Source organism: Schistocerca piceifrons, chromosome 5 (assembly GCF_021461385.2).
Source record: "Schistocerca piceifrons isolate TAMUIC-IGC-003096 chromosome 5, iqSchPice1.1, whole genome shotgun sequence".
Classification (NCBI taxonomy): Eukaryota; Metazoa; Arthropoda; class Insecta; order Orthoptera; family Acrididae; genus Schistocerca; species Schistocerca piceifrons.
Genome location: NC_060142.1, coordinates 409,897,596 through 409,923,417, shown reverse-complemented (window position 1 = coordinate 409,923,417; position 25,822 = coordinate 409,897,596). Strand labels below are relative to the sequence as shown.

At 41.7% G+C, this 25,822-nt stretch overlaps 1 protein-coding gene across 1 annotated transcript in view; it reads left to right on the top strand.

Moving 5' to 3' along the window:
- The first annotated feature begins 17,187 nt into the window (after nt 1-17,187).
- LOC124799036 overlaps nt 17,188-25,822 on the top strand; it is a 198,208-nt gene continuing 189,573 nt past the window's right edge. The window contains exons 1-3 of the mRNA XM_047262573.1: nt 17,188-17,199; nt 17,276-17,379; nt 21,729-21,783. Of these exons, the coding sequence (XP_047118529.1) occupies nt 17,188-17,199; nt 17,276-17,379; nt 21,729-21,783 (171 nt within the window). The remainder of the gene's footprint in view (nt 17,200-17,275; nt 17,380-21,728; nt 21,784-25,822) is intronic.

The following is a 25,822-nucleotide window of genomic DNA, read 5'->3' as shown; positions in this document are numbered from 1 at the left end:
GAAGATGCTGAATCACGTGTTCTTGACACTGTCTCTCCTACAGTCTGAGGCAGTAAACTCACTATAGTACTTGTTTGTATTTCAGCTCTTCCGAGTGTTGACATTGGTTACGCCACTGTCACACACTGGAGGGATGTAGTCCACTTAGTGTTGTCAAAGTTGGTTATTCCTCAATTACCATTCTGCTGTGAAAAAAAAGAACTATGCCTATCGTCTGGAATGAAGTCATACAAGGATAATTTCAACGACTGGCAGAGAAGGCTGAGAAGATCAGGCTTGCACACATTGTTATAACGAAGCTCACGACTTGCAGCATTCTTCTCAAAACAATCGGGGCCTCCTGACTCTGAGACAAGTGGAAGCACTGAACCAAAGACTTCGAAGGTTCTGCGACTTCCTGCACTTATGCCGTAGGGTTGATAATTGTACAATTTCCTAAATGGCCCATGTGTGCACTATACATCAGAGGCTGCTACCAAGGTAATTGACTGTTTGTGGGGGTGCACAAAAGGATTTTTTTTAGATTAGCCGACTTTCCATCCAGTGTAGATAAGGATAGCTGTAGGGAACTCGTAAATGTCAGTATAAGATACAAAAAAAAAATACGCAATACAGGCGAGAGTGTGAAAATCATTGTGATTAACTGCCGAAGCATTCTAAACGAAGTGCCAGAGTTTGAAGTGATCCATTATACAAGGCATGGAAAGCTGGTTAAAGCCTGAAATTGATAGTAGTGAGATATTTGATGATAACTTAAGTGCATATCGATAGTATAGGTCATTGGTAAAAGGAGGAGGCATATTAGTCACAGAAAACAAGAAACTTACTTTCAATGGGACTGAAATTGAAACGGTATGCGAGATTGTCTGGGGAATACTCAATATCAAAGGTGGACATAAATTTATATTCGGATCCTTCTATCGACCAACAGACTCCAAACCTCAAGATGTGAGTTCCCTAATCATATTGTTATCGTTGGAAGAGACTTTAACCATCCAAAAATGCAACGGGAAAATTACAGTTTTGTAAGTAGTGTGCGTGACAAGATGTCCTGCGAAACATTACTCAATGCTTTGTATGCTACCTACTTAGAACAGATTATTCAGAATCCCATTCATGTTGGGAATATATTGGATCTAATAGCAACAGACTTGACCTCTATGACGATGTCCACTGTGAAATTTTCATCAGTGACCATGAGGCAGCTGTAGCAGTAATGATTAGCAAAGTACAAAGATCAACCAATAGAAGTAGAAGACTTTCTATTTTTAGTGACCTAGATAAAGAGGCAGCAGTGTCGTATCTCAGTGAGGAATTCCAAACACTTAGCTCTGGAGAGGAGCATGTAAAAGGACTGTGGCTTAGGCTTAGAAGAATAGCTGACCACAGACTTAATAGATATATACCTACTAAAACAGTTCATGGTGAGAATGACCCCCCAGGGTGCTGTAACTTCCTGTGTACACTTTGTGGTTCCTTAGTGGATACAGGAGTACGGAACAGACGCAGTTCGTGGACAGAGAAATCGGGTATTAATTTATTCTACGTCTAATATCAAATAAAAAGTAACAAGTAAATTTGTTTGCTGCAGTTGCAGCGCCAGTTGCTAACAGTTGATACGAATGTTGAAAAACATACACGTACAAAGGTTTACAATTCAGTTCTTCTTCAATACAATAACGGTTCTATAGATGAGGAACCCTGATCGCTATGAAAATCTGTAAATGTTATGAACTGCAAACACACAAAATTAGTAGTCAAAAACGTCATTGGTCCCGGGTTCGAAACCCGCCATCGCTTAGATTTTGATTGATAGTTAACATCGGCAGTCGAAGACTTCCAGCGTAAGAATTCACCATCATTCTGCCAACGGCCTTGTCAAAGAGGGCAGAGCAGCAGACAGAGGTTCAGGGCACTCTCCTGCCCTTGGGTTGGGAAACTGCCCCTAAAGGCGAAAGAATCAGCAATGATCAACGGCACGAGGATGCAGAAGACAATGAAAACCACTGCATTAAAGACACATAACGTGTATTCACAGAGAATGTGGCCTGTAATTAAAAAAGCGTCATGATGATCTCTTCAATTGGCAAAAGATTCAGGAATAGTTCCCCGTTCGGATCTCAGGCGGCGGACTGCGAAGAGGAGGTGACCATAAGAAAAAGACTGAATAATCAAAGGAATGTCAGAAGTCTCAACGTGGTAGGTAAACTAGAAAATCTGAAAATGGAAATGCAAAGACTCAATCTAGAAATAGTAGGGGTCAGTGAAGCCAGATGGAAAGAAGACAAGGATTTCCGGTCGGATGAGTCAACAGCAACAGAAAGAGATATAACGGGAGTAGGATTGGTTATGAATGGGAAGGTAGGGCAGAGAGTGTGTTACTGTAAACAGTTCAGTGATAGGGTTGTTCCGATCAGAATCGACAGCAAATCACCACCGACGACAATGGTACAGCTATACGTGCCGACGTCGCAAGCTGAACATGAAGAGATAGAGAAAGCATATGAGGATACTAAAACGGTAATACAGTACATAAAAGAAGATGAAAATCTAATAGTCACAGGAAACTGGAATGCAGTTCTGGAGGAAGGAGTAGAAGAAAAGGTTACAGGGAAATATGGGCTTGGGACAAGGAATGAGAGAGGAGAATGATTAATTGAGTTCTGTAATAAATTTCAGCTCGTAATAGCGAATACTCTGTTCAAGAATCACAAGAGGAGAAGTTATACTTGGGAAAGGCCGGGAGATACGGGAAGATTTCAGTTATATTACATAATTGTCAGGCAGAGATTCCGAAATCAGATACTGGATTGTAAGGCTTACCCAGGAACAGATGCGGACTCAGACCACAATTTAGTAGTGATGAAGAGTAGGTTGAAGTTTAAGAGATTAGTCAGGAAGAAACAATATGCAAAGAAGTGAGGTACGGAAGTATTGATAATGACGAGACACGCCTGAAGTTCGCTAAGGCTGTAGATACAGCAATAAGGAATAGCTCAGTAGGCAATACAGTTGAAGAGGAATGGACAACTCTAAAAAGGGCAACCACAGAAGTTGGAAAGAAAATATAGGTATAAAGAAGGTAACTGCGAAGAAACAATGGGTAACAAAAGAAATACTTCAGTTGATCAGTGAAAGAAGGAAGTACAAAAATGTTCCGGGAAACACAGGAATATAGAAATACAAGTCGCTGAGAAATGAAATAAATAGGAAGTTCAAGAAGGCTATGATGAAATGGCTGCATGAAAAATATGATGAAGTCGAAAAAGAAATGATTGTTGGGAGGACAGACTCAGCATATACATAGGAAAGTCAAAACGAACTTCGGTGAAATTAAAAGCAAATGTGGTAACATTAACGGGAATTCCACTGTTAAATGCAGAGGAGAGAGCGGATATGTGGAAAGACTATACTGAAGGCCTCTATGAGGGGGAAGATTTGTCTGATGTGGTAGAAAAAGAAACAGGAGTCGATGTAGAAGAGATAGGGGATCCAGTATTAGAATCAGAATTTAAGAGAGCTTTGGAGGAATTAACATCAAATAAGGCAGAAGGGATAGGTAACATTCCATTAGAATTTCTAAGATCGTTGCGGGAAGGGTAACAAAATGACAGTTCATGTTGATGTGTAGAATGTATGAGTCTGGCGACATACCATCTGACTTTCGGAAAAATATCATCCACACAATTCCGAAGGCTGCAAGAGCCGACAAGTGAGAGAATTATCGCACAATGAGCTTAACAGCTCATGCATCCAAGTTACTGACAGGAATAATATACAGAAGAATGGAAAAGAAAATTGGGGATGTGTTAGATGACGATCAATTTTGCTTTAGGAAAGGCCAAGGCACCAGAGAGGCAATCCCGACGTTGCGGTTGATAATAGAAGCAATACTAAAGAAAAATCAAGGCACTTTCATAGGATTTGTCGACCAGGAAAAAGCGTTCGACAATGTAAAATAGTGTAAGATGTTCAAAATCCTGTGAAATATTGGGATAAGCTATAAGGAGAGACGTGTTATATACAATATGTACAAGAGGCAAGAGAGAATAACAAGAGTGGACGACCAAGAACAAAGGGTGTAAGACAGGGATGTAGTCTTTCGTTCCTACTGTTGAATCTCTACATCGAAGAAGCAATGATGTAAATAAAAGAAAGATTCAGAAGTGGAATTAAAATTCAAAGTGAAAGGATGTCTACTATAAGATTCGCTCATGATATTGCTATCCTGAGTGAAAGTGAAGAAGAATTACATGATCTTCTGAATAGAATGAACAGTCTAATGAGTACAGAATATGGATTGAGAGTAAATCGAAGAAAGACGAAAGTAATGAGAAGTAGCAGAAATGAGAACAGCGAAACATATCAGGATTGATGCCTACGAAGTAGATGAAGTTAAGGAATTGTACTACCCAGGCAGCAAAATAATCAGTGACGGACGGAGCAAGGAGGACATAAAATGCAGACTAGCACTGGCAAAAAGGCCATTCCTGACCAAGAGAAATCTACTAGTATCTAACATAGGCCTTAATTTGAGGAAGAAATTTCTGAGAATGTACGTTTGTGGCACAGCATTGTATGGTAGCGAAACATGGACTGTGGGAAAACGGGAACAGAAGAGAATCGAAGCATCTGAGATGTGGTGCTACAGACGAATGTTGAAAATTAAGTGGACAGACAAGGCAAGGAATGAGTAGGTTCTGCGCAGAATCGGAGAGGAAAGGAATTCGTGTAAAACACTGACAAGGAGAAGGGACAGGATGACAGGACATCTCTTAAGGCTTCCATGGTAATAGAGGGAGCTGTAGAGGGCATGAAGTGTAGAGGAAGAAAGAGACTGGAACACATCCAGAAATAATTGAAGACTTAGGTTGCAAGTGCTGCTCCGAGATGAAGTCTGACACAGGAGAGGAATCGTGGCGGGTCGCATCAAACAAGTGAGAAAAAAAAAAGAAGTCGATGTTTGAACTTAAGTAGAACCGTCGCTGGAGCTCCGGAGAGGGGATGCTTGCATGTCATTGTCAGCGGCGTAAGCATTTGTGGCAGCGCCGTCATACCGCGCAGGTCGCATCCGAGGGGACACGTAAGAGAATTGAGGATACTGCAGAGGTTCCTGTCCACGAAGACTAGCCGAGGAGACAGCGTCGATGACCATGGGAGAGGCGATCTGCGGTGTTGATGGCAATGGCGTCGCAGATGGTCAAGCGTCGACCTCCGTCGACGAGACGGCCGCAGGTGGACGCGCCGTTCGGTATGCTGCGTAGGAGGCTGCGTCACGGCGGCCGGACGCTGTGATGTGAAGAAAGCCGAAACAGTTTCATCTGCGGCAGGATTATTGAATTCACTGATCCGTACATGATTTTGGTGGCGCTGGTACGTTCCTGCACAGCCGTAAGTGGTATGCTGCACACTGCCAGCTGATATGAGAATGCCAGGTTCTCACAACTGTGGCTTGTTGTACACTCGATATTGAACTCTGCCGTTCGAGTGAAACTTTTTGGGGAATTCTGAAGTTAGCCGGCCGGGGTGGCAGAGCGGTTCTAGGCGCTTCAGTCTGGAATCGTGCGACCACTACGGTCGCAGGTTCGAATCCTGCCTCGGGCATGGATGTGTGTTATGTCCTTAGGTTAGTTAGGTTTAAGTAGTTCTAAATTCTAGGGGACTGATGACCTCAGATGTTAAGTCCCATAGAATTCAGAGTCATCTGAACCTTTTTTTTTAATTCTGAAGTTGGAGCAGAGCGGTAAGGACGCAGCAAATGCAGCAAGCTCTGATGTCCTCTTGCTGGCGAAATGTCAGGTGCAGGCAAAGTACGATATGAAATCAAAAATATGAGCAAGGCATCATCACACGAATGTGGAGCTCAAAGTTTTGACTTCTGCGTCGTGAATGTTCGAACGAAACGTTCGACCTTGCCGTTAGACTGCTCGAGCGTTTGGGATCCCTATCAGGTCGGATTGAGGGAGGACATAGAAGCAATTTAGAGGTGGGTTGCTAGATTTGTTACGGGTTGGTTTGATCATCACGCGAGTGTTACGGAAATGCTTCAGGAACTCGGGTGGGAGTGTCTAGAGGAACGGAGGCGTTCTTTCCGTGAATCGCTACTGAGGAAATTTAGAGAACCAGCTTTTGAGGCTGACTGCAGTTCAGTTTTACTGCCGCTAACTTACATTTCGCGGAAAGACCACAAAGATAAGAGAGATTAGGCCTCGTACAGAGGCATATAGGCAGTCATTTCTCCCTCGTTCTGTTTGGGAGTGGAACAGGGAGAGAAGACGCTAGTTGTGGTACGAGGTACCCTCCGACACGCACCGTATGGTGGATTGCGGAGTATGTATGTAGATGTAGATGTAAGGTGCTGTCCTGACATGCTGTATTCTATTTTGATTGCAAATTTGTGAAAATTCCTTTCAAGAAAAAGGAAGTCAAATGTGAAGAACAGTCGTTTGTGGCAAGCCTTCGAGAGAAAATACATAAGCAAGCGCCTTGATAGCGCTGGCGGTATTGGTGAAATGCATTGGTATAACAAAAGGGTATTTGCTGTAACATTGACCATAATCAACCAATGTGTTTGCCAAAAGGAAGCAATGCGACAATGTGCCGTCACAAATCGTATTTGCTTAACTAAACCAATCCATGTATAATGATGACGCGCCAGCCGATTGGTGCGAACCCAGTGACCTCTGAGTAGAAGACTTAACACTTGCTGTTGCAACGAGGCGTCGTTAACACTCCTGTCTGTTAGTTAGGCGTGTGAAGCAGAATTAGACAATTCACAAGAGGGAAACCGCTGCGTTTCACAAATTACCTTTGCACTAAGGGATCGGGAATATATTTTTGAGAGCACGGTCGATCTCTCCGAGAGCAACTTTTTAGTAATCTTGGTGACTGGTCATGCTCCATGGTTTGTGCGACCCACAGTGAATCAATTAGAAAAGAATCCAGCACTTGGGAACCAGAAGAATCAATCTGTAAACGAGAAGCTTCCGATGCGTCAAATGCTGCAAGTGTGCCGACAAGTAAACGACACAATATGTCGGCATTTGCATGTTGCGCCATCGGGCGGTACACAATTTCATACTGGTAATTTGACGTTAATAGAGGCCAGCACTGAAGCTTTTCCGCAGTGCGCTCGGGAACTTGTTTCGACTGAAGAAACAATGCAGGCAATGGCTTATCGTACGTGAACAGGAAAAATTTTCTGCCATACAAGTAATGACGACATTTTGTGACACCATATATACTATAGTCAGGGCTTCCATCTCCAGCTAACCATAATTAATCTGAGCTGTGTTCGAAGTTTTGGAAGCAAATGCGATGGGGCGTCCTGTGCTCCCAGTTTTGAGGAATAAAACCGCCCCATTGTCATGGGACGAGGCATTTACAGCAAGAACAAGTCGTCTGAGCGGATCGTAGTGCATAAAGAATGTTGATGGAGCAGTGCATTTTTCAGTCTTTGAAAAGCTTGGTCACAGTCTTTCGTCCAACGGAACGGAATATTTTGGCGTCTCAGGCGATTCACAGGCGCGGCAATTTACGCCACGTAAGGACTATATTTCATGTGAAAAGTCAATGCTCCGAGGGCACCTTCAGTTCACGTAAATTCTTACGAGATGACTATTTCTGAATTCCTTGCAAATGTTCTGTCGAAGGACGAGCGCCACTGGCGTCGATGTGTCCTACGTAAGTATTCAGTCGTTGTGTGGAAAAATATTCCTGAAAATTACACTCAAGGCCCGCCTCAGAGAGAATTTGAAAAAGGCAGTCCGGATTATGAAGGTGTTGTTCCAATATTTGTCTGGAGACGATTATGTTATCAAGGTAATTAAAACAAGAAGGCACGTTACTTGTTTTAATCGACGCAGACGCGAAAGCACATTCGAAAGATAGGTGCTGATATTGAAACAAGCCAATATGAGTGTTCAGAACAATAATTCTCTTTGTCTCGTCGTCCAATGGTAAATTAAGATAGGCGTCTGCAAAATCAGTTTTTGAGAAGAACTTTACTCTCGCTAAGCGATCTAAAATTTTCTCAATACATTGGAGCGAGTGGGAATCAATAACTGTCTCAATTTACCGTGCGTTTGAAATCCGTACTAATACGAATGTTCCCATTTGGTTTACGAATGCCGACTAAGGGTGTTGACCACAGAAATAGGTTTTAAGACACCAACAGATTCCAGTCGCTGAATTTATGTAATAACGTCGTCGTTAATGCATGCGGCACAGGCAGTGAGCGGCAAAATTTGGGGTGCGCATTAGCTTTCAGCGTAATGTGAGCGTGAAAATCTTTTGCACATCCCAGAGTACCATCGAACAAATGTTAATACTTGTCACAGGGTTGTTGGATTGTGGCATATGAAATTTTTTTGGCGATGACATGCACATTTTACTGTATGTCTAATTCGAAGGAAATAAACGCATCCTTATTGAAAATATTTGAACTCGTGCGTGAGCGAACTACACTGACAGACACTTCTTCAGTCGTGTTTCTGTGTTTTTCAGTTCAGTGGCACGTTCCAAACACTGGAATGCTGTCGCAGTTGCGCTGTTGTAAGCGATGAGGTGCAGATTCGATGTTTGCGAAGGTGGTTGGCTGATGTTCTCGTGTGTATCTAGATTAAGCAACGTGACAGAAGCTCTGATATCTGTTTGACAAGGTACTGACTGCTTACAAATTTGCAATGTAATCCACAATTTTCGGCGTTTTCTCGGAATACAATTGTCCATTTCGTGTTGTGAAAAACTGTTCTCTGTTTCCACATGCAAGCTGGAGCGCTTTCGTGAACTTCGAGACTGGGAGAGCCTGCCTGAAGTGTATGGTATTGCCTCTGAACGCGCGTGTGTGCGTTTTCTACATCTTCGCTTATCTGAGTTTTGAGCAGGACGAGGCGCAGAATTTGAACATGAAATGAAATCTATTTTCATGTGTTCCTGCTTTTCATTACTTCGCATTATTCCCGTGTGAAACAGAGGAGGGCCTTCTAACCTTTTGCAGGCAGACCCGTTTTGTATGGCCCGTTCGATGACAAAAATTGCACTCAGCTTGTCTTCAGATAACGGGAGACATAGCATTTCACACACGACTTCGCTTTGCGCGGTGCTGAGTGAGTGGAATTAGCGTTGCAGCGGCGCGGCAAACGCTGTGTGTGGTTGTGTCCGGCCTTGTTTACGCGCTGCTGATTTGCGAGTGCTGGGGCCATGGCTGTGGCTGGGGCATGGGTTGGTTGTCTCAAGTGAAGCGATAACTGGTAGGAAGAAATCTTGCTCCGCTAAGTGTAGAACTCCGCGTGCATTTATAACTTAGTTCACTGAGGCTAGGGTTGCGATGCTTTAGAATATCGGCAATCAATTTGTTACGCGAAAGAACTTGCCCCCCTTCTAATAGCCGTGTACCGCAAGTCTCTAGAGGAACAGAAGGTTCCAAATGATTGGAAAAGAGCACAGGTAGTTCTAGTTTTCAAGGAGGGTCGTCGAGCAAATGCGCAAAACTATAGGCCTATATCTCTGACATCGATCTGTTGTAGAATTTTAGAACATGTTTTTTGCTCGCGTATCATGTCATTTCTGGAAACCCAGAATCTACTCTGTAGGAACTTAAGTAGACCCGCCCTTGCAGCTCCGGAGAGGGGATGCTTGCTTATCATTGGCAGCGACGTCAGCGTTCGTCGCAGCGCCCTCATACCGCGGTGGCGGCTGTAGGAAAAGCGGCCGACAGGATAGCGGCCCACACCGCGCATGGTATGCAGTCACTGTAAAAAAACTTCTAAAGGAACAAAGACCACTGTAAAATAAATGTAAAACAAGGCAAAGGGCTAGAGATTGCGAACTGCTGAATGAAACGCATTTGGATGTCAAGAGGGCAATGCGTGAAACCTTTAACGACTACCATAGTAGAATATTAATGAAGGATCTCTCACAAAACCAAAGAAACTCTTTCGTTCCATTGGACCCGTAGCATAGTATACTTCAGTATAAGACATAATGAAAATGGTGCTCCAAAACTAGGTGCAAGAACGTTGTATATTTCTTTAAATAGTTTATACGACAGGCATGTCTCACCTTATTACTATTCTCAAGTGATCAGTGAAAATAACATTGGTAAGATTATCTCTACGTAAATCGTGTCTGTTGTGTTTACAATTGCATTGGTACTTACGTCTAGCTGGAAGTGACGACCATACTGCATCTATAGTAATTTTTTTTGCCATGTCTTGGTTAAAATATTACTTTTTGTGCCTACAGAACGTAAAAATACGTTTTTGTCAGACATTTTGACAGTTCAGTTTTGACAGTTCTTTCCTATACGTTAACAAAGTATATACAGCTTACCAGAGATGATGTTACATTATGTTGTTCTTAGTTTGCCCTGAATTTTATCTATGGTCTTTGTCAATTTTGTTTACCGTAAGATTATATCTTTTCTTATTCTGTTATGTCAATAAAGTTTTCGAGATAGTATTTATGTTTAAAATCTGTGTGTACATTTAAAATTTCGTGTGGGTATTCCCTTGTATCAATATAAATTTCCAGTTCTTCGAGAATGTTCATAACAATACTTTCGGTATTTTGCATAATATTTCTAACGCAGTTTCGATTTTCCCAGTTTTGTGGTGTTGAGTTTTCAGATGTAAGTAGAAGCTTGGCGGATTACTATCACCGTTTGTAGTGTGTTCTTTAAATCTGACATTAAAATTTCGTCTCGTTTGGCCAATAAAGAAATTGTGAGAGCTGTATATTCCAGAAGTGGCATATCATGAGATTTGGTTGTGCTTGAACGTAATTTCCTTAGAAGAGTGTTATTTGTACAGAAAGCCAGTTGTATGAATGTCGATTTAAACAGTGTATTTATCTTATTTGATATTCATCCTAGGTAAACTGTCGGTATGTAGGTTGTTCCATTTTTTGTTAAGGTTTCTCTGGTAAGATGTATGTCATCATGTAGCAGAAATTGTGGAAAATGAATTACATAAAGCGAAAATACATAAGAAACAAAAGTTAGAACACATCACTCTTAAAGTCATCAATCAAAAATTACATGCAAACGATGCAATTACAGTAAAATCGAACATAGGAAATTATGCCGTTATAACCAACCAAAATGACTACATACGTAAATAAAGTTATGACATTTCTCGAAACTAACATCACAGAACCGTCACATAACACAGTAAAGAAACACAAAGCACAACTAAAGAAAAGGATTAAATTGCAATGTAATACTAACGAAATACTTAAAGAAATAATATATTATTAAGAACTCACGCACACCAACGTTACATGCTCAACCAAAGGTACATAAAATATCGACTCCGATTCGGTAGTTTGTGAATTACACCAGTAGCTCTATAAATTTGGTAAGTAAAATATTGAACAAACTACTAACTGAGCTGTATACATACAACAAGAAATATACCACAAAAAATTCACGTAGTTTAGAAAGAGCAATAAAAGACATACAGATTCCACCTAATGGCAAATTTGTCTCTTTTGACATTAAAAACATATATACCAACATACCAGTACAGGAAACAATAAAAATTCTATTACAGCACAAGAAAACTTTTATTGCAGACGTCTATTGCAGCTATTTATGAAACCATAGATCTACTTAAAACGAATTTATCACAAAATTATTTCAAATTCAATGAAAAAATCTACACCCAAGCAGATAGAGTAGCTATGGTAAATTGTTTGGCCGGTACAACTGCAGATAATTTCTCAACACATTAGAAGAAAAAGTTTCAGCTCACAGTAGCAAATAATTAATAAGATCATCTACTTTTATAGATGCGTAGATGACAAGCTAATGCTGACTGATGGAATCAATACAGACATCAATAATATCCATCAAGCATTGAACAAACTCCATCCCAATATCAAATTTACTATGGAATTGGAAATAGACAATTCAATAAACTGTCTTGACCTGAAAATTAGCAAAGACAACAACCGCCGCCCGAATGACATACGAAGAAAACCTACCATCACAGATAGTAAACGCCAGCTCTTGCGACCCTAAAACACAAAAGCAGGCCTTCTTCCACTCCATAAGTAACAGAACAATTGATTTACCTCTAGAACAACCAGCTACACAAAAAGAAATGAGAAGACACTGTCATTTTGATCTAGACATACTGACAAAATTACACATCAAACACAGAAAACTGAAACCCACCACAATACGTGATGACAAGAATCGTACCAGAGAAACTTTAACAAGACAGAGAACAACATACACGTGTCGATTGCAACAATTTCTATGTTGGCTAAACCGGACGAAATTTTACTACCAGATTTAAAGAACACACTAGAAACGGTGATAGTAATCCGTCAAGCTTCTATTTACATATGGAAACTCAGCACCAGAAAGCCGAGAAAATCGAAACAGCGTTAGAAATATTAGATAAAATACCGAAAGTACTTATTATGAACATTCTCGGAGATCTGGAAATTTATATTCATACAAGCAAATATCCACACGAAATTTTAAATGGACATACAGATTTTAATCATAAATACTATCTCAAAAGCTTTATTGACAGAATACGAAAAGATATAGTCTTAGGGTAAGCAAAATTGCCACAGACCATAGATAAAATTTAGAACAAACTAAGAACAACGTAATGTAACATCATCTCTGGTGAGCTATGTATACTTTGTTAACATATAGCATCGTAGTAAAGAACTGTCAAACTTGAACTGTCAAAGTATCTGACAAAAACGTAATTTTACGGATTGTAACTACAGAAAGGAATATTTTTACCAAGACATGGCAGAAAAAATTTACTGTACATGCAATATAGTCGTCACTTCCAGCTGGACTTAAGTACGAATGCAATCGTAAACACAAAACATACGATTTACATAATCTCACCAACGTTACTTTCGCAGGTCACTTGACAATGGCAATAAGCCAAAACTGGCCTGCCATGTAAAATATTTAAAGAAATATATTACCTTATTGCAGCTAGTTTTTGAGCATTCATTTTAATTATTCAAAGGACTATTAATATGTATTGGGTGTTAGTGGTACAAAAGTTAGTGTCCAGATATTCATCAACTGGACAGAGACTGAAACAGAGAATAGCAAAGCAAAAGCAGAAACGCTGAACTGTATTCTCAAATGTTCCTTTACAAATGAAAATGCACGGGTAGTGCCCCAGTTTAATTATTGCACCACTGCAAAGTTGAGTGAGTATTTGTTAGTGTCGTCGGTGTTGGGGAAACAGCTGAAATCACTGACATCGCACAGAGCTACAGGGCCCGATGGAATCCCTATCAGATTTTACACCGAATTTGCGGCTAAGTTACTCCCTCTTGTAACTATAATCTACTTTAGATCCCTCGAACAAAGAACCGTACCCATTAGTTGGAAGAAAGCACAGATCACATCCGTCTGCAATAAGGACAGCAGAAATGACCTACCTCCCAGTATCCTTGATATTCGTTTGCTGTGTTAGAACAGATTCTGAGCTGAAACCTAATGAGATATATTTAACTGATTATGTGGTACAGAACTCGCGTTTTTCTCACATGATACCTGAAACCGATACATCGAGACGGTTAGGTAGATGCATATTTCTCGATTTCCGGGTAAGCAGTTGACTCAGAATTACATCTATTCTTATTATCAAAAGTAGTATCATATGGCGTAACGAGCGAAATTTGAGACTGGATTCAGGATGTTTTGAGGGGACGCAGCTTGATGAATTGTATGGAGAATTATCGACAGATGCAGAATTAACTTCGGGTATGCTCAGGAAAGTGTGTTGGGACCTTGGTTGTACATGTTATATATTAATGACCTTGCAGATAATATTAATAGTAACCTCAGTTTCTTACATATGTTGCAGTTGTGTACAAATTGCACAGGTATATCAATCAGATCCTGGTAAGATTTTAGAGTGGTGTAAATATTGGCAATTCGCTGTAAGTGATCAAAAATGTAAAACTGAACACTTCACAAAACTAGAAAAACGTTTTTATGTATTCTATTTAGATGTGTACACTTTTTTATGAGTGTGGTGCTACCTCTGTACCAATCTGGCCAGGTGGTACGACTTTATTAAGATTATGTTCCGTTCAGTTTGATTATTTGTTTAACATTCTATCCCGCCGTTACGTGATATATTAGTTGTGTTTGACCAGTCTCGGCGGGTTCATTTGACGAGATATGTGCTTCATGCTTCATTCTAGCAAAGAACTTTGTTTGGTTTCTAAAATGTCGTAAAAGAAAAATTTTATGTTCAGTAACTATTTCTTATTCACAATTAGAATCGTGCATGCTAGCTGTGTAGGGATACGAAATGGAATGGTCACATAGGTTCAGCGAAGGTAAAGCGGATGGAAGACTGCGCTTCATTGGTAGAATACTAGGGAAATGCGATCAGTTAATAAAGAAAATTGCTTACAGATCACTCATGCATACCGACAGAAAATTGCTGACTTGCATGGGGCACGTACTAAACAAAACTAATACGGGATGCTGAACGCTAGAGAGAAGGACAACACTAATGGTCACAGGTCTGTTTCGGTGAGTGGGAAAATGTCACAGAGATGCTGAAAAACTGAACTGGCAGACACTTGAAGATAGATGCAGAGTACCATGAGAAATCCTCCTTACAAATGTTCAAGTACCGGCTTTACACGATGGCTAGGAATATACTATAAACATCTACGTGTTGCTCCCATAGGGACCGTGAGAACAAGATTGGATTAATTACAGCACGCACAGCGATATTTAAACAATCGTTCTTCCCACGCTCCATCTGTGAATGGAACGGAAAGAAGGAGCCCTAATAACTGGTGCAGTGGTAAGTTCTCTATGTCAAGTATAGATGTAGATGCAGATGGAGAACGCAGCTATTGCTGCCGCAGCGATATTGTGTACGCAGACAAACGTGGACCGCCAACATTCTCCCCCTCCCACGCTCGATCCTCAGCCATTTTGTTATTTTGATCGGGGCATAATTTTTGCCCGATGCACATGCTCACTTCAAATGTTTTACACGGTCTATCTGCAAAGGATATAACACTTGCATACATCTGCAAACCAAATGTGTGTGATTCCTTGTTCGTGTTACTTTTATTAGTACCAGGAGTGTATTTCTGTGGAGACTATTATGAACGGTTGTAGCTCGCCACACTGACTGGTTTATATCTACATCTACATCTACATCTACATGGATACTCTGCAAATCCAGTTCTGGCAGGTGACTCATCGAACCACCTTCACAATAAACATCTATTACTCCACTCTCGAGCAGCATGCTGAAGAAACGAACACTTATATCTTTCGGTGCGAGCTCCGATTTCCGTTATTTTATTATGACGATCTTTTCTCCCTCTGTAGGTCGGCGTTAACAAAATATTTTCGCATTCCGACGAGGAAGTTGATGACTGAAATTTCGTGAGAAAATCGCGGCGCAACGAGAAACGTCTTTGTTTTAATCATGTCCACCCCAAATCCGTACCATGTCCATGATACTCTCTCTCCTATTTCTCGATAGTACAAAACATGCTGCTCTACTTTGGACTTTCTCGGTGTACTTCGTTAATCGTGCCTGGTAAGAATACCACACCGCGCAGCGGTACTCCAAAAGAGGACAGATAAGCGTAGTGTAGGCACTATCGTTAGCAGATCTGTAGCATCTTATAATGTTCTGTCAATAAAACACAGTCTCTGGTTCGCCTTCCCCACAGCATTTTCTATGTTTCTTTCAAATTTAAAGTGTTAGTAATTGTAATTCCTAGGCATGAAGATAAATTTACGGTCTTAGGATTTGATTGATTTATCGTGTACCTGAAATTTAACCGATTTCTTTCAACACTCATGTGGATGGCATCACAATTACCGTTATTTAGGGACAATTTCCAATTTTCGCACCATATAGATATCTTTTCTAAATCGTTTGGAATTTTTTTGATCTTCTTATGACTTTACTGCATGGTAAACGACAGTGTCATCTATAGACAACCTATGACGGCTGCTCGGATTGGTCCTAAATCGTTTGTACAGTTAAAGAACAGCAGAGAGCCTGTAACAGTACCTTGGGCGACTCCAGAAATTTCTTATGTTTTAGTCGATGACTTTCCGTCAGTTACTACCAACTGTGATCTCTCTGACAAAAAATCATGTATCCACTCGACTAAAAGACGATATTCCGTAAGCATGAAATTTAATTACAAGCCGCTTGCGAAGTAGCGAAGTACACTGTTGAAAGCCTTGTGGAAATCTAGAAATACTGAATAAATTTGAAATTGCTTGTCAATAACACTGGACAATTCGTGCGAAAAAAGAGCTAGTTATGTTTCACAAGAACTATGTTTTCTAGGTCCGTGTTTACTGTGTGTCCATAGACCGTTCTCTTCAAGGTAATTCGTAATGTTCGAACACAACATATGTTGCAAAATCCTGCTGCATATCGCCGTTAATGATAAGGGCCTGTAATTTAGTAGATTACTCCTGTTGCCTTTCTTGAATGTTGGTGTGACCTGTGTAACTTTCCAGTCGTTGGGTACGCATATTTCTTTGAGCGAGTGGTTGTATATGCTTGTTGAGTAAGGAGCTACTGCACGTGGCCACCGGTGCAGGCCGATCGGCGGAGTCGTGGGTAGTGCTGGACGTCCGTTGGATCCACACGGCTGGGTTATAACCGTGATACCTATCCACTGCAGCCTCAAGCAGTGTAACCGAAGCCATCGCAGCCTGGAGCCGAGAGCATCTGCACACAGCAGTCACACAGTCCCTATCTATACTAAAGAACGTGGAAAACTACACTACACAAACAAAGAACTATCGACATGTGCTATGAAACTGTACTGTATACACTGACGAAAACGCAAGAAGTGAGTCTAATAAAGTAACATAATATGCAGAGACAGAAAAACTAAACCACCAAAGCGCACAGGAGACCCTAAATAAATCGCTCGTTATTAGAAACTTGTAATACGTCACAAAATCGGTTTATTTTCCGACACAAACGAAAACACGAGAACTGTGTCTATTGAACGTTCAATTAACACGTAGAAACTCGAGAAACTAAACAACTGAAGCACACAGATGAAATTATACAGTTCGCTCCTGGTTAGGAACTCGTAAAATGTCACAAAATCGGTTACTTCCCCTTTGTTGCTTCTGCCGGCTGCTGCTGCCTGACTACATCGGTACTTTTGGACTGCAGAATGACGTCCGAGGTATGAGGGCTGAAGGAGGCCTCTCGCTGTTGCAGACGGCGCGTTCTGCGGCGACTGCCCGGTGGCGGACCCGCAGCGTAGCGTGGGCGGCTCGGTGCTCATCCCGTTCAACACGGGCTGCCGGAACGAGGCACGCTGCGAGTCCGATCTGCGCCTCTCCGTGGACGCCTCCTGGCAGCCGTGAGTCACTCCCTGTATCACATACTACTGTACATCCGTTTTTACGATGCAACAAGTCGTCTTCGACTACCGCGCACTTCTCGACGTTGCTTCAGCCTTCAATCCTCCCAGGATCTTTCCGGTGCTTTCTTTGATGTCATCTACCCACCTTCTACTTGGTTTTCCTCTAATCCTTGACTTCTGCCTTTCCAAGCGTTACAGTTTTTTCTAGTGAATCTTTAGCCCTCATGTTATGCCTAATGTACCTTATTTCCATTGGTCCGCAGTGATGTTTTTCGTTTAATTTGCCAGGACTTATTTGTTACTTTTTTTCACACCTTGTAATCCTCAGGACCCTTTTCCAAATCCACACTAAAGAGAATCGATTTTTTTCTGATTTACTTCTTTCAGTCTCTGCGAGTCATATCCGCACAAAACTATGCGGGAGCTGACAGTTTGTGATCTGTATTTTGGTCAGTAGTTTGTAATGGTACTTGAATTACGTAACCATTATGGTACCTCACCTGAACTTCTCGATACCAGTAATATTCTACTGTATTTCTGTTAACTACTTAACATATTTCTGAAACAACGTTCAGATTTGATTTCACTTTTGATACATCGATATGTTTATATTGCAATGATATTATTCTTATGTGTATTCTTTCTTTTGTCATTATGATCTTTGACGTACTTGTAACTCTGATTTTTGGGAGCGTAAGCGAGTTAGTTGTTGAGTTGTTAGAGAGTCGGACCTTGAGAAAGTCAAGTATTGGACGTCATGTTGGAAAGACGCATAACGTAGTCCGCTTACAAAATGTGAACTTTAACAGTGACTGTGAGAGAGATGTTTTCAAGTATGTTTCGTATTGTGAAGTGATGTTTTGTGTTTACGTGATATTGCAATAAAAGCAATTAAAAGGAAGTGTAACTTAATTTCGGAGTGCTGATTATTCTTTTCCATCACCACTGTCCAGAAAAAGTGTAACCTTCAAGGATGGTTTGTGAAGCGCATCTACATAACTTTTGAATATAGCAGAATAAAACCTAGGCCTCTTTGCATCCGAGCTTGGAATCATAACCACCTACATTTTCAACGATTGAGCCATGATTTTACGACGAGGCCAGCGGGGGAAACACAAAAAGATGAGTGCCTAGTTTTTTTATTATTACATGAAATGACTTTATTAACTGTGCTCTAATGACACCTGCCACATAATAACTTAGTTGTGCCCGAAAATGCAGTATTTAGCAGCGTGAGCAACACCACAATCGTTATTAAACGCTGACCTTTGATGTGGTAGGGTTGTTAGAAGTTGCAGTTTCCTTTCCATTAGCTACTTGCGTAATTTAATCGTTGCACCCTTTCCACGTTGTAGCCTTCTCATTTCCTCAGTGCAGCAGTTGCTTTTTGCTATCGTAAATTTTATATATGTACATCTATATTTTTCAACTTCATCAACGATTTCTCCATCTTCATTCATTTTGTCGGAATTTTTATGTCCTCTAATTTAGTCCTAGGTTAAATTTTTCACACTATTTTCATGTTTTTCCAACATACTTAAGGGGGTTTTCCGGTCAAGAGGTTTCAAAAAATTGTTTATTTTATTTTGACTCTTTACAATCTTAAGTACATGTGATCGAAGGGATGTTGTCGGAAAATTATTCTTTATATCTGAAAATCATATTTCAATGGAAGCATGCACATGCCCTCTCGATGCTAAGGCTGAATGCGAGTCGGATCGATATCTCCTTCTCTGTGAAGTTATTGTAAAAAAAAAATGTGTGAAATCTTACGGTACTTAACTGCTAAGGTCATCAGTCCCTAAACTTACACACTACTTAACATAAATTATCCTAAGGACAAACACACACACCCATGCCCGAGGGAGGACTCGAACCACCGCCGGGACCAGCCGCACAGTCCATGACTGCAGCGCCTTAAACCGCTCGGCTAATCCCGCGCGGCAAGAAGTTATTGTAGCGTTGTAGGTTGAACAACATATCAATATAGGTGTACTTGCCCACAAAATGTCTCAAATATATGCTTTCCAAAAAAGTGGCATGAAAGAAGCGGTCATGGCAACACATTATAACAGGTGTTCAACGAATGACAATTCGCAGCAAACTGAAATGAATGGGACACTGGATACTTTCGAGTATAAGCCACCATTAAGGAGTTAAGTTATTTAAGCTATCGCTGATGTATACAAACATCTGACAGACATTAATTTGATCGAGAGATGCCTAGGAGCCTGTACGGAGAATAACAATGAAGCACTGAATTCATTTGTTTGAACTTACGCTCCAAAACATGTTTTCTGGTGCAAAAGTCGCCCAAATTTCTAAAAATCGGGCGTGCGTCATCTTTAATGACGGATTGAAGGGTGTCCTGCATAACATGGGAGTCAAGGAGATCGTTATCAGAGCTACGGTTTGCTCATTCGTCGTGGAAAGGGAAGAGAAACGCCTCAAGCGTTCGGACCGGTGCTCCTTCCAGAGCGGCGTCAACGTTAGAATAAGGCCTAGAGACACTCGCGCTTTAGAAAATGGGGTCTTCGAATTCAAGAGGAAGATTTACTGTATGACCCAGAAATAACAAAGTAATGGTAAGTTGAAAGATTTTGAAGTTATATACCTAAAACTCGAACTCAAACCTTTAAGTCCGCATTACTCGAGACAGCGTTTGTTTAACTGGTTTGCATGATTAAAAAAAATGACTCGGTAAAATTGGATGACTTGTAATTTTGGCGTGAACCTCAAAAATCAATTGATACTTTCATAATGTTTGTTATTTTCTTAAAGGCAACAAAATACACTCCTGGAAATGGAAAAAAGAACACATTGACACCGGTGTGTCAGACCCACCATACTTGCTCCGGACACTGCGAGAGGGCTGTACAAGCAATGATCACACGCACGGCACAGCGGACACACCAGGAACCGCGGTGTTGGCCGTCGAATGGCGCTAGCTGCGCAGCATTTGTGCATCGCCGCCGTCAGTGTCAGCCAGTTTGCCGTGGCATACGGAGCTCCATCGCAGTCTTTAACACTGGTAGCATGCCGCGACAGCGTGGACGTGAACCGTATGTGCAGTTGACGGACTTTGAGCGAGGGCGTATAGTGGGCATGCGGGAGGCTGGGTGGACGTACCGCCGAATTGCTCAACACGTGGGGCGTGAGGTCTCCACAGTACATCGATGTTGTCGCCAGTGGTCGGCGAAAGGTGCACGTGCCCGTCGACCTGGGACCGGACCGCAGCGACGCACGGATGCACGCCAAGACCGTAGGATCCTACGCAGTGCCGTAGGGGACCGCACCGCCACTTCCCAGCAAATTAGGGACACTGTTACTCCTGGGGTATCGGCGAGGACCATTCGCAACCGTCTCCATGAAGCTGGGCTACGGTCCCGCACACCGTTAGGCCGTCTTCCGCTCACGCCCCAACATCGTGCAGCCCGCCTCCAGTGGTGTCGCGACAGGCGTGAATGGAGGGACGAATGGAGACGTGTCGTCTTCAGCGATGAGAGTCGCTTCTGCCTTGGTGCCAATAATGGTCGTATGTGTGTTTGGCGCCGTGCAGGTGAGCGCCACAATCAGGACTGCATACGACCGAGGCACACAGGGCCAACACCCGGCATCATGGTGTGGGGAGCGATCTCCTACACTGGCCGTACACCACTGGTGATCGTCGAGGGGACACTGAATAGTGCACGGTACATCCAAACCGTCATCGAACCAATCGTTCTACCATTCCTAGACCGGCAAGGGAACTTGCTGTTCCAACAGGACAATGCACGTCCGCATGTATCCCGTGCCACCCAACGTGCCCTAGAAGGTGTAAGTCAACTACCCTGGCCAGCAAGATCTCCGGATCTGTCCCCCATTGAGCATGTTTGGGACTGGATGAAGCATCGTCTCACGCGGTCTGCACGTCCAGCACGAACGCTGGTCCAACTGAGGCGCCAGGTGGAAATGGCATGGCAAGCCATTCCACAGGACTACATCCAGCATCTCTACGATCGTCTCCATGGGAGAATAGCAGCCTGCATTGCTGCGAAAGGTGGATATACACTGTACTAGCGCCGACATTGTGCATGCTCTGTTGTCTGTGTCTATGTGCCTGTGGTTCTGTCAGTGTGATCATGTGATGTATCTGACCCCAGGAATGTGTCAATAAAGTTTCCCCTTCCTGGGACAATGAATTAACGGTGTTCTTATTTCAATTTCCAGGAGTGTAGATCGATTTTCAGTACCCACTTTTTCAAGTGGCCGCCGTTTTGAAATGCACTTCAGAAATTTGATTTTCGAAGTTCACGCCATAGAGAATTTAATTCTGATAATCCACGTATGTTTAATTCTGTTTGCAGACCTATAGTTCGCCCTCAGTCGTGCGAACCGTTTAGCTACGCAATCCGCGCACAGGTATTTTGGCCGGCGCTTTTTGTTGCCAAGGTTCATCAATTTATAGGCCAAAAATTGTTTACATAGTATTTAAGATATGTACTTGCGTTTGTTGATAATGGTTTGGACGAAAAAATATTCCTTTGCAGAAAAAAGGTGAATATGAGCATAAAATAAGGCTCCGAGACCGGAAAACACCCTTAATGTCATTTTCACTGCATGCTATAAGTGTTGTGTCATCTGTCAAAGATTATTGATTAAACTCACTCTAATCTTTATTCCAGTTTCTATATCTGTTAGATCTGCAGTTCTCATTAGGCATTCACCACACAAACTGGAAGGAAACGGAGATATATTGCGTCCCTGTCTGGCTTCTTTTCCTATCTCGAAATCTTCTGTATATTCCTGCTTTTTTGCTGTTGCTTCTTGGTTATTTTATAGGTTTATGAACAGTTGTGTAAGGTGATCTGATATCTCGAAAAGCCCAGTACTTGCCTGAGTTTAGCATAACTTACACAGTAAAATGCTTTGCTGAGGTCTTTTATGTTATCTAGCTTTTTCCATGATTCATCACACATTCTTCACTGGGTCACTTGTCATTCTACCATCTCTGAACCCTGCTTGTTCCCCTGGCAACTCTGGGTCCAAATATGGTTTCAGTCGGTTCTAGATGATTTTCAAGAAAATCTTATTATCAGTTGATATAAAAGATATTGTTCTGTAATTTTCGCACTTTTCTGGCTTCCCTTTCTTCAGGGTTGGTACGTAAATTTTTTTTCCAGTCTTTATGCCACATACAGGTAGACCAATTTTTGGTACAATTTTTCAGTTGCTTAATTTTCTGCATTTTTTATAATCTTTGTTTGGAGGCCATCAAACCCTAGAGTTCTTCTTCCTACAATTTCTTTTAGGGCACGTCTAACCTCCTCTTTTATACTTGGGTTTCCTGCTATACCACATTGTCTCGTGATTGTCTTTCATACATTTATTATTTTGTATAAGTTTTCCGCAAGCTCTACGCATCTTCTAAGAACATCATTCCTTTTAACTGGCATCTCACTGTTATTCCCTTCTACCAAGCGCATAGCAAGCTGGAATGTTTTGCTTAGGCATTTGATCTGTTTGACCATGTCCTTTCTTACCCATTTTTATTGTTTTTCTGTTACTGCACATTTTTTTGGGGGGGGGGGGATATTTCTATTTGTCTTTTCTAGCTTGGTTTTGGAATTCGTCATTGTGCCTTGTGATCGCACTGCGAACCCCTCTTGCATCTTCTTTCCCACCAGTATCAGTGGCTTTTCTGACAGCCATGGTGTTCCGATTCGCTTTTCGTCTGCACGAATGATTATGTCAGCCGATATTTTACTTGTTGTTTTAATGTTTTCCCATAACTCGTTTACATCGCTGTCGACATAACCATGTAATTTGAACCTGTCCGTTTTCTCTACAGCGTAATTTTCTAAAATACAGGGTGACCCTGTAATCCATTATAATTTGAAAACTCATTAATTCACGGAATAATGCAGGTAGAGCGGTAAAAACTGACACACGTGCCTGCATTGTCATGGGGTTTTACTGAAACTAAAACCGAGGGCAAAAACCGGCCAACAGGTGGTGCTGGACCAATGAAATCCATTTTACATTCTGAGGATCTGTCAACTCCCACAACTGCAGAATTTTGACTACCGAAAATCCTAGTATTGTCGTGGGAACCCCACTGTATAATGGGAAAGTCACGGTGTGGTGTGGATCTGTTACATCAGTCGTGATTGGTCCCTTTTTCTTCGAGAAAATGTGGCGTGCCGCTTTTCCAAACGTCAGCGTGACTTGTGCGAGGTACGCCAACATGTTACGGAATCGCGTCATCCCCGGCCTGGCTGATATACACCTGGAAGGTACGACTTTTATGCAGATGGCGCTCCACCCTATATTGCTAACCATGTGAAATATCTCTTGTCTACATCGTTTGGTGGCGATCGCGTGCTGAGCCACCACTTCTGTTATGCTTGGCCTCGCATGTCTCTAGACCTCAAACCGTGCGATTATTGATTGCGGGGTTACCTGAAGTCGCAAGTCTACCGCGACCGCCCGACCTAATAAATGATGCTAAAAGACAGCACCCGGCGGCATTTTCTCACCATACCTACTGATATGCTCTACTGTGTTGTTCACAACATTGTCCCTTGACTAAAGGTATTGTTGATGACTGACGGGCCGACATGTTGAGCATTTGTTATAAATATCATCGTCTTTCCTACGAATTAATTGTTATACTAATTATTGCTTTGTATCATATGAAGCGCCAGCTGTTTGTCATTTTGTGCACTTTTCTTTTGGTTTCAATAAAATCCCTTGTCATTTAAAGCATGTGTGTCAGTTTTTACATCTTAACCTGCATTATTCCGTGAAGTAATTAAATTTTCAAACATTAAGGGACTTTTGGTTCACCCTTTGTTTTCAGTCTCGTACTTAGCGGCTTGCATGATGTTTTTAGGTTATCCAACTTCATCTGAACCCTGGATACAAGTAACTGATGGTCTCAATTGCAGTCTGCACCTTGTAACGTTCTTGATGTCCGGACGTTTTTTCCGTGATACGTCGTCAATTTTATTTCTCTATAGTCCGTTTGGCGATGTCCATGCGTATAGTCAGCATTTATAAGGTCTGAAAGATTTCATTTGTTAACAAGTGCGAAATATCATCTATATAACGCAAAAGCCAAAGCACGAGCAATTTAATTTCTGGTCCGGTCAATTCTGGGTTGCTTAAAACCCATCTTTTCTTCAGTTATTCGAACGCAGTTTGCGTATTAGCAATTTTAACGTAAGGAAGTCAGAACCGTGTTCGAACATTATATACCCCTTAGTCTTTGGGTCATCTTGATGAAGATGCTTGGATCTGCAAAAAACAAAATGTGTGTGAAATTTTATGGGACTTAACTGCTAAGGTCATCAGTCCCTAAGCTTACACACTATTTAACCTAAATTATCCTAAGGACAAACACACACACCCATGCCCGAAGGAGGACTCGAACCTCCGCCGGGACCAGCCGCACAGTCCATGACTACAGCGCCTTAGACCGCTCGGCTAAGCTTGGATTCTGCTTCAAGAGCAGTTTCCCTTTCGGTTCCCACTGTGGGGCCGGAAGTCAGCTGCCACAAAGACACTATTTGGTCTACACAGTTCTTAAAACATACCGGACTGGTTTGGGAAATTGAATGATGTTAAAAAGAAAGAGTTAAAAATATGTAAAAACTGTTGATGAATATGGTGATGTTCACGAGGGGTTGGCTGTGCACTGCAGATGAATGAATAGTTGCTGCTCCTGGTAAGTGTAAGCGAAGGGATGAGTGCCCACTTATTAATCACTGGAAAGAGAAATATAAGGGGCGTATCAAAAAGTTTGCGTTTGAGGGCGTCACCGCAGTATATGCAAAGTAGCGCTACGTGGGTGCGGTATATGCGGAGACTTGAACTATGGCGACGTTATTATCAAATGCCTCTAAACGGGACCAACGTGCTGTTAATCTTTTGTTGGCTGCCGAAGGACAAACATCCATAGACAACCACTGAAGAATGGAGAATATGAATGGGCCAGCCATCATATCTGTTGGAAGACACCGTTGGTTGGATCGTGCGACAAGGTGTTGAAAGCTAATTTCTTGTTAAGAAACGTGAAATACAGAGTTGAACCTTTTATCAGTGTCGTTTAACATGTATGTCAAAGAAGCAACCAACGAATTTACACAATTTAAAACAGGAATCAAAGGTAAAAAGCAACAGACAACTACGCATGAAACATAGTGCTTGTCACTGGTAATAACGAAAGCTTCGAAGAACTGATGAATAGAATGGGAAGGCTAACTAAGACGGAATATTTGATAAGAAACAAATGGAGAAAACAGTAATAAGTCATTCTAGAAAAAAATCATAGAATTATGAACCAGCGGGAAAATGCTCCTTATGGAGCACAGAAAGGGTGAGAATGGTCCTGTTTAAAAGTGTGAGTGATAAGTGGTATATCAGCTGCCTCCTTCTACCTTCCTCACCACATTTAAGA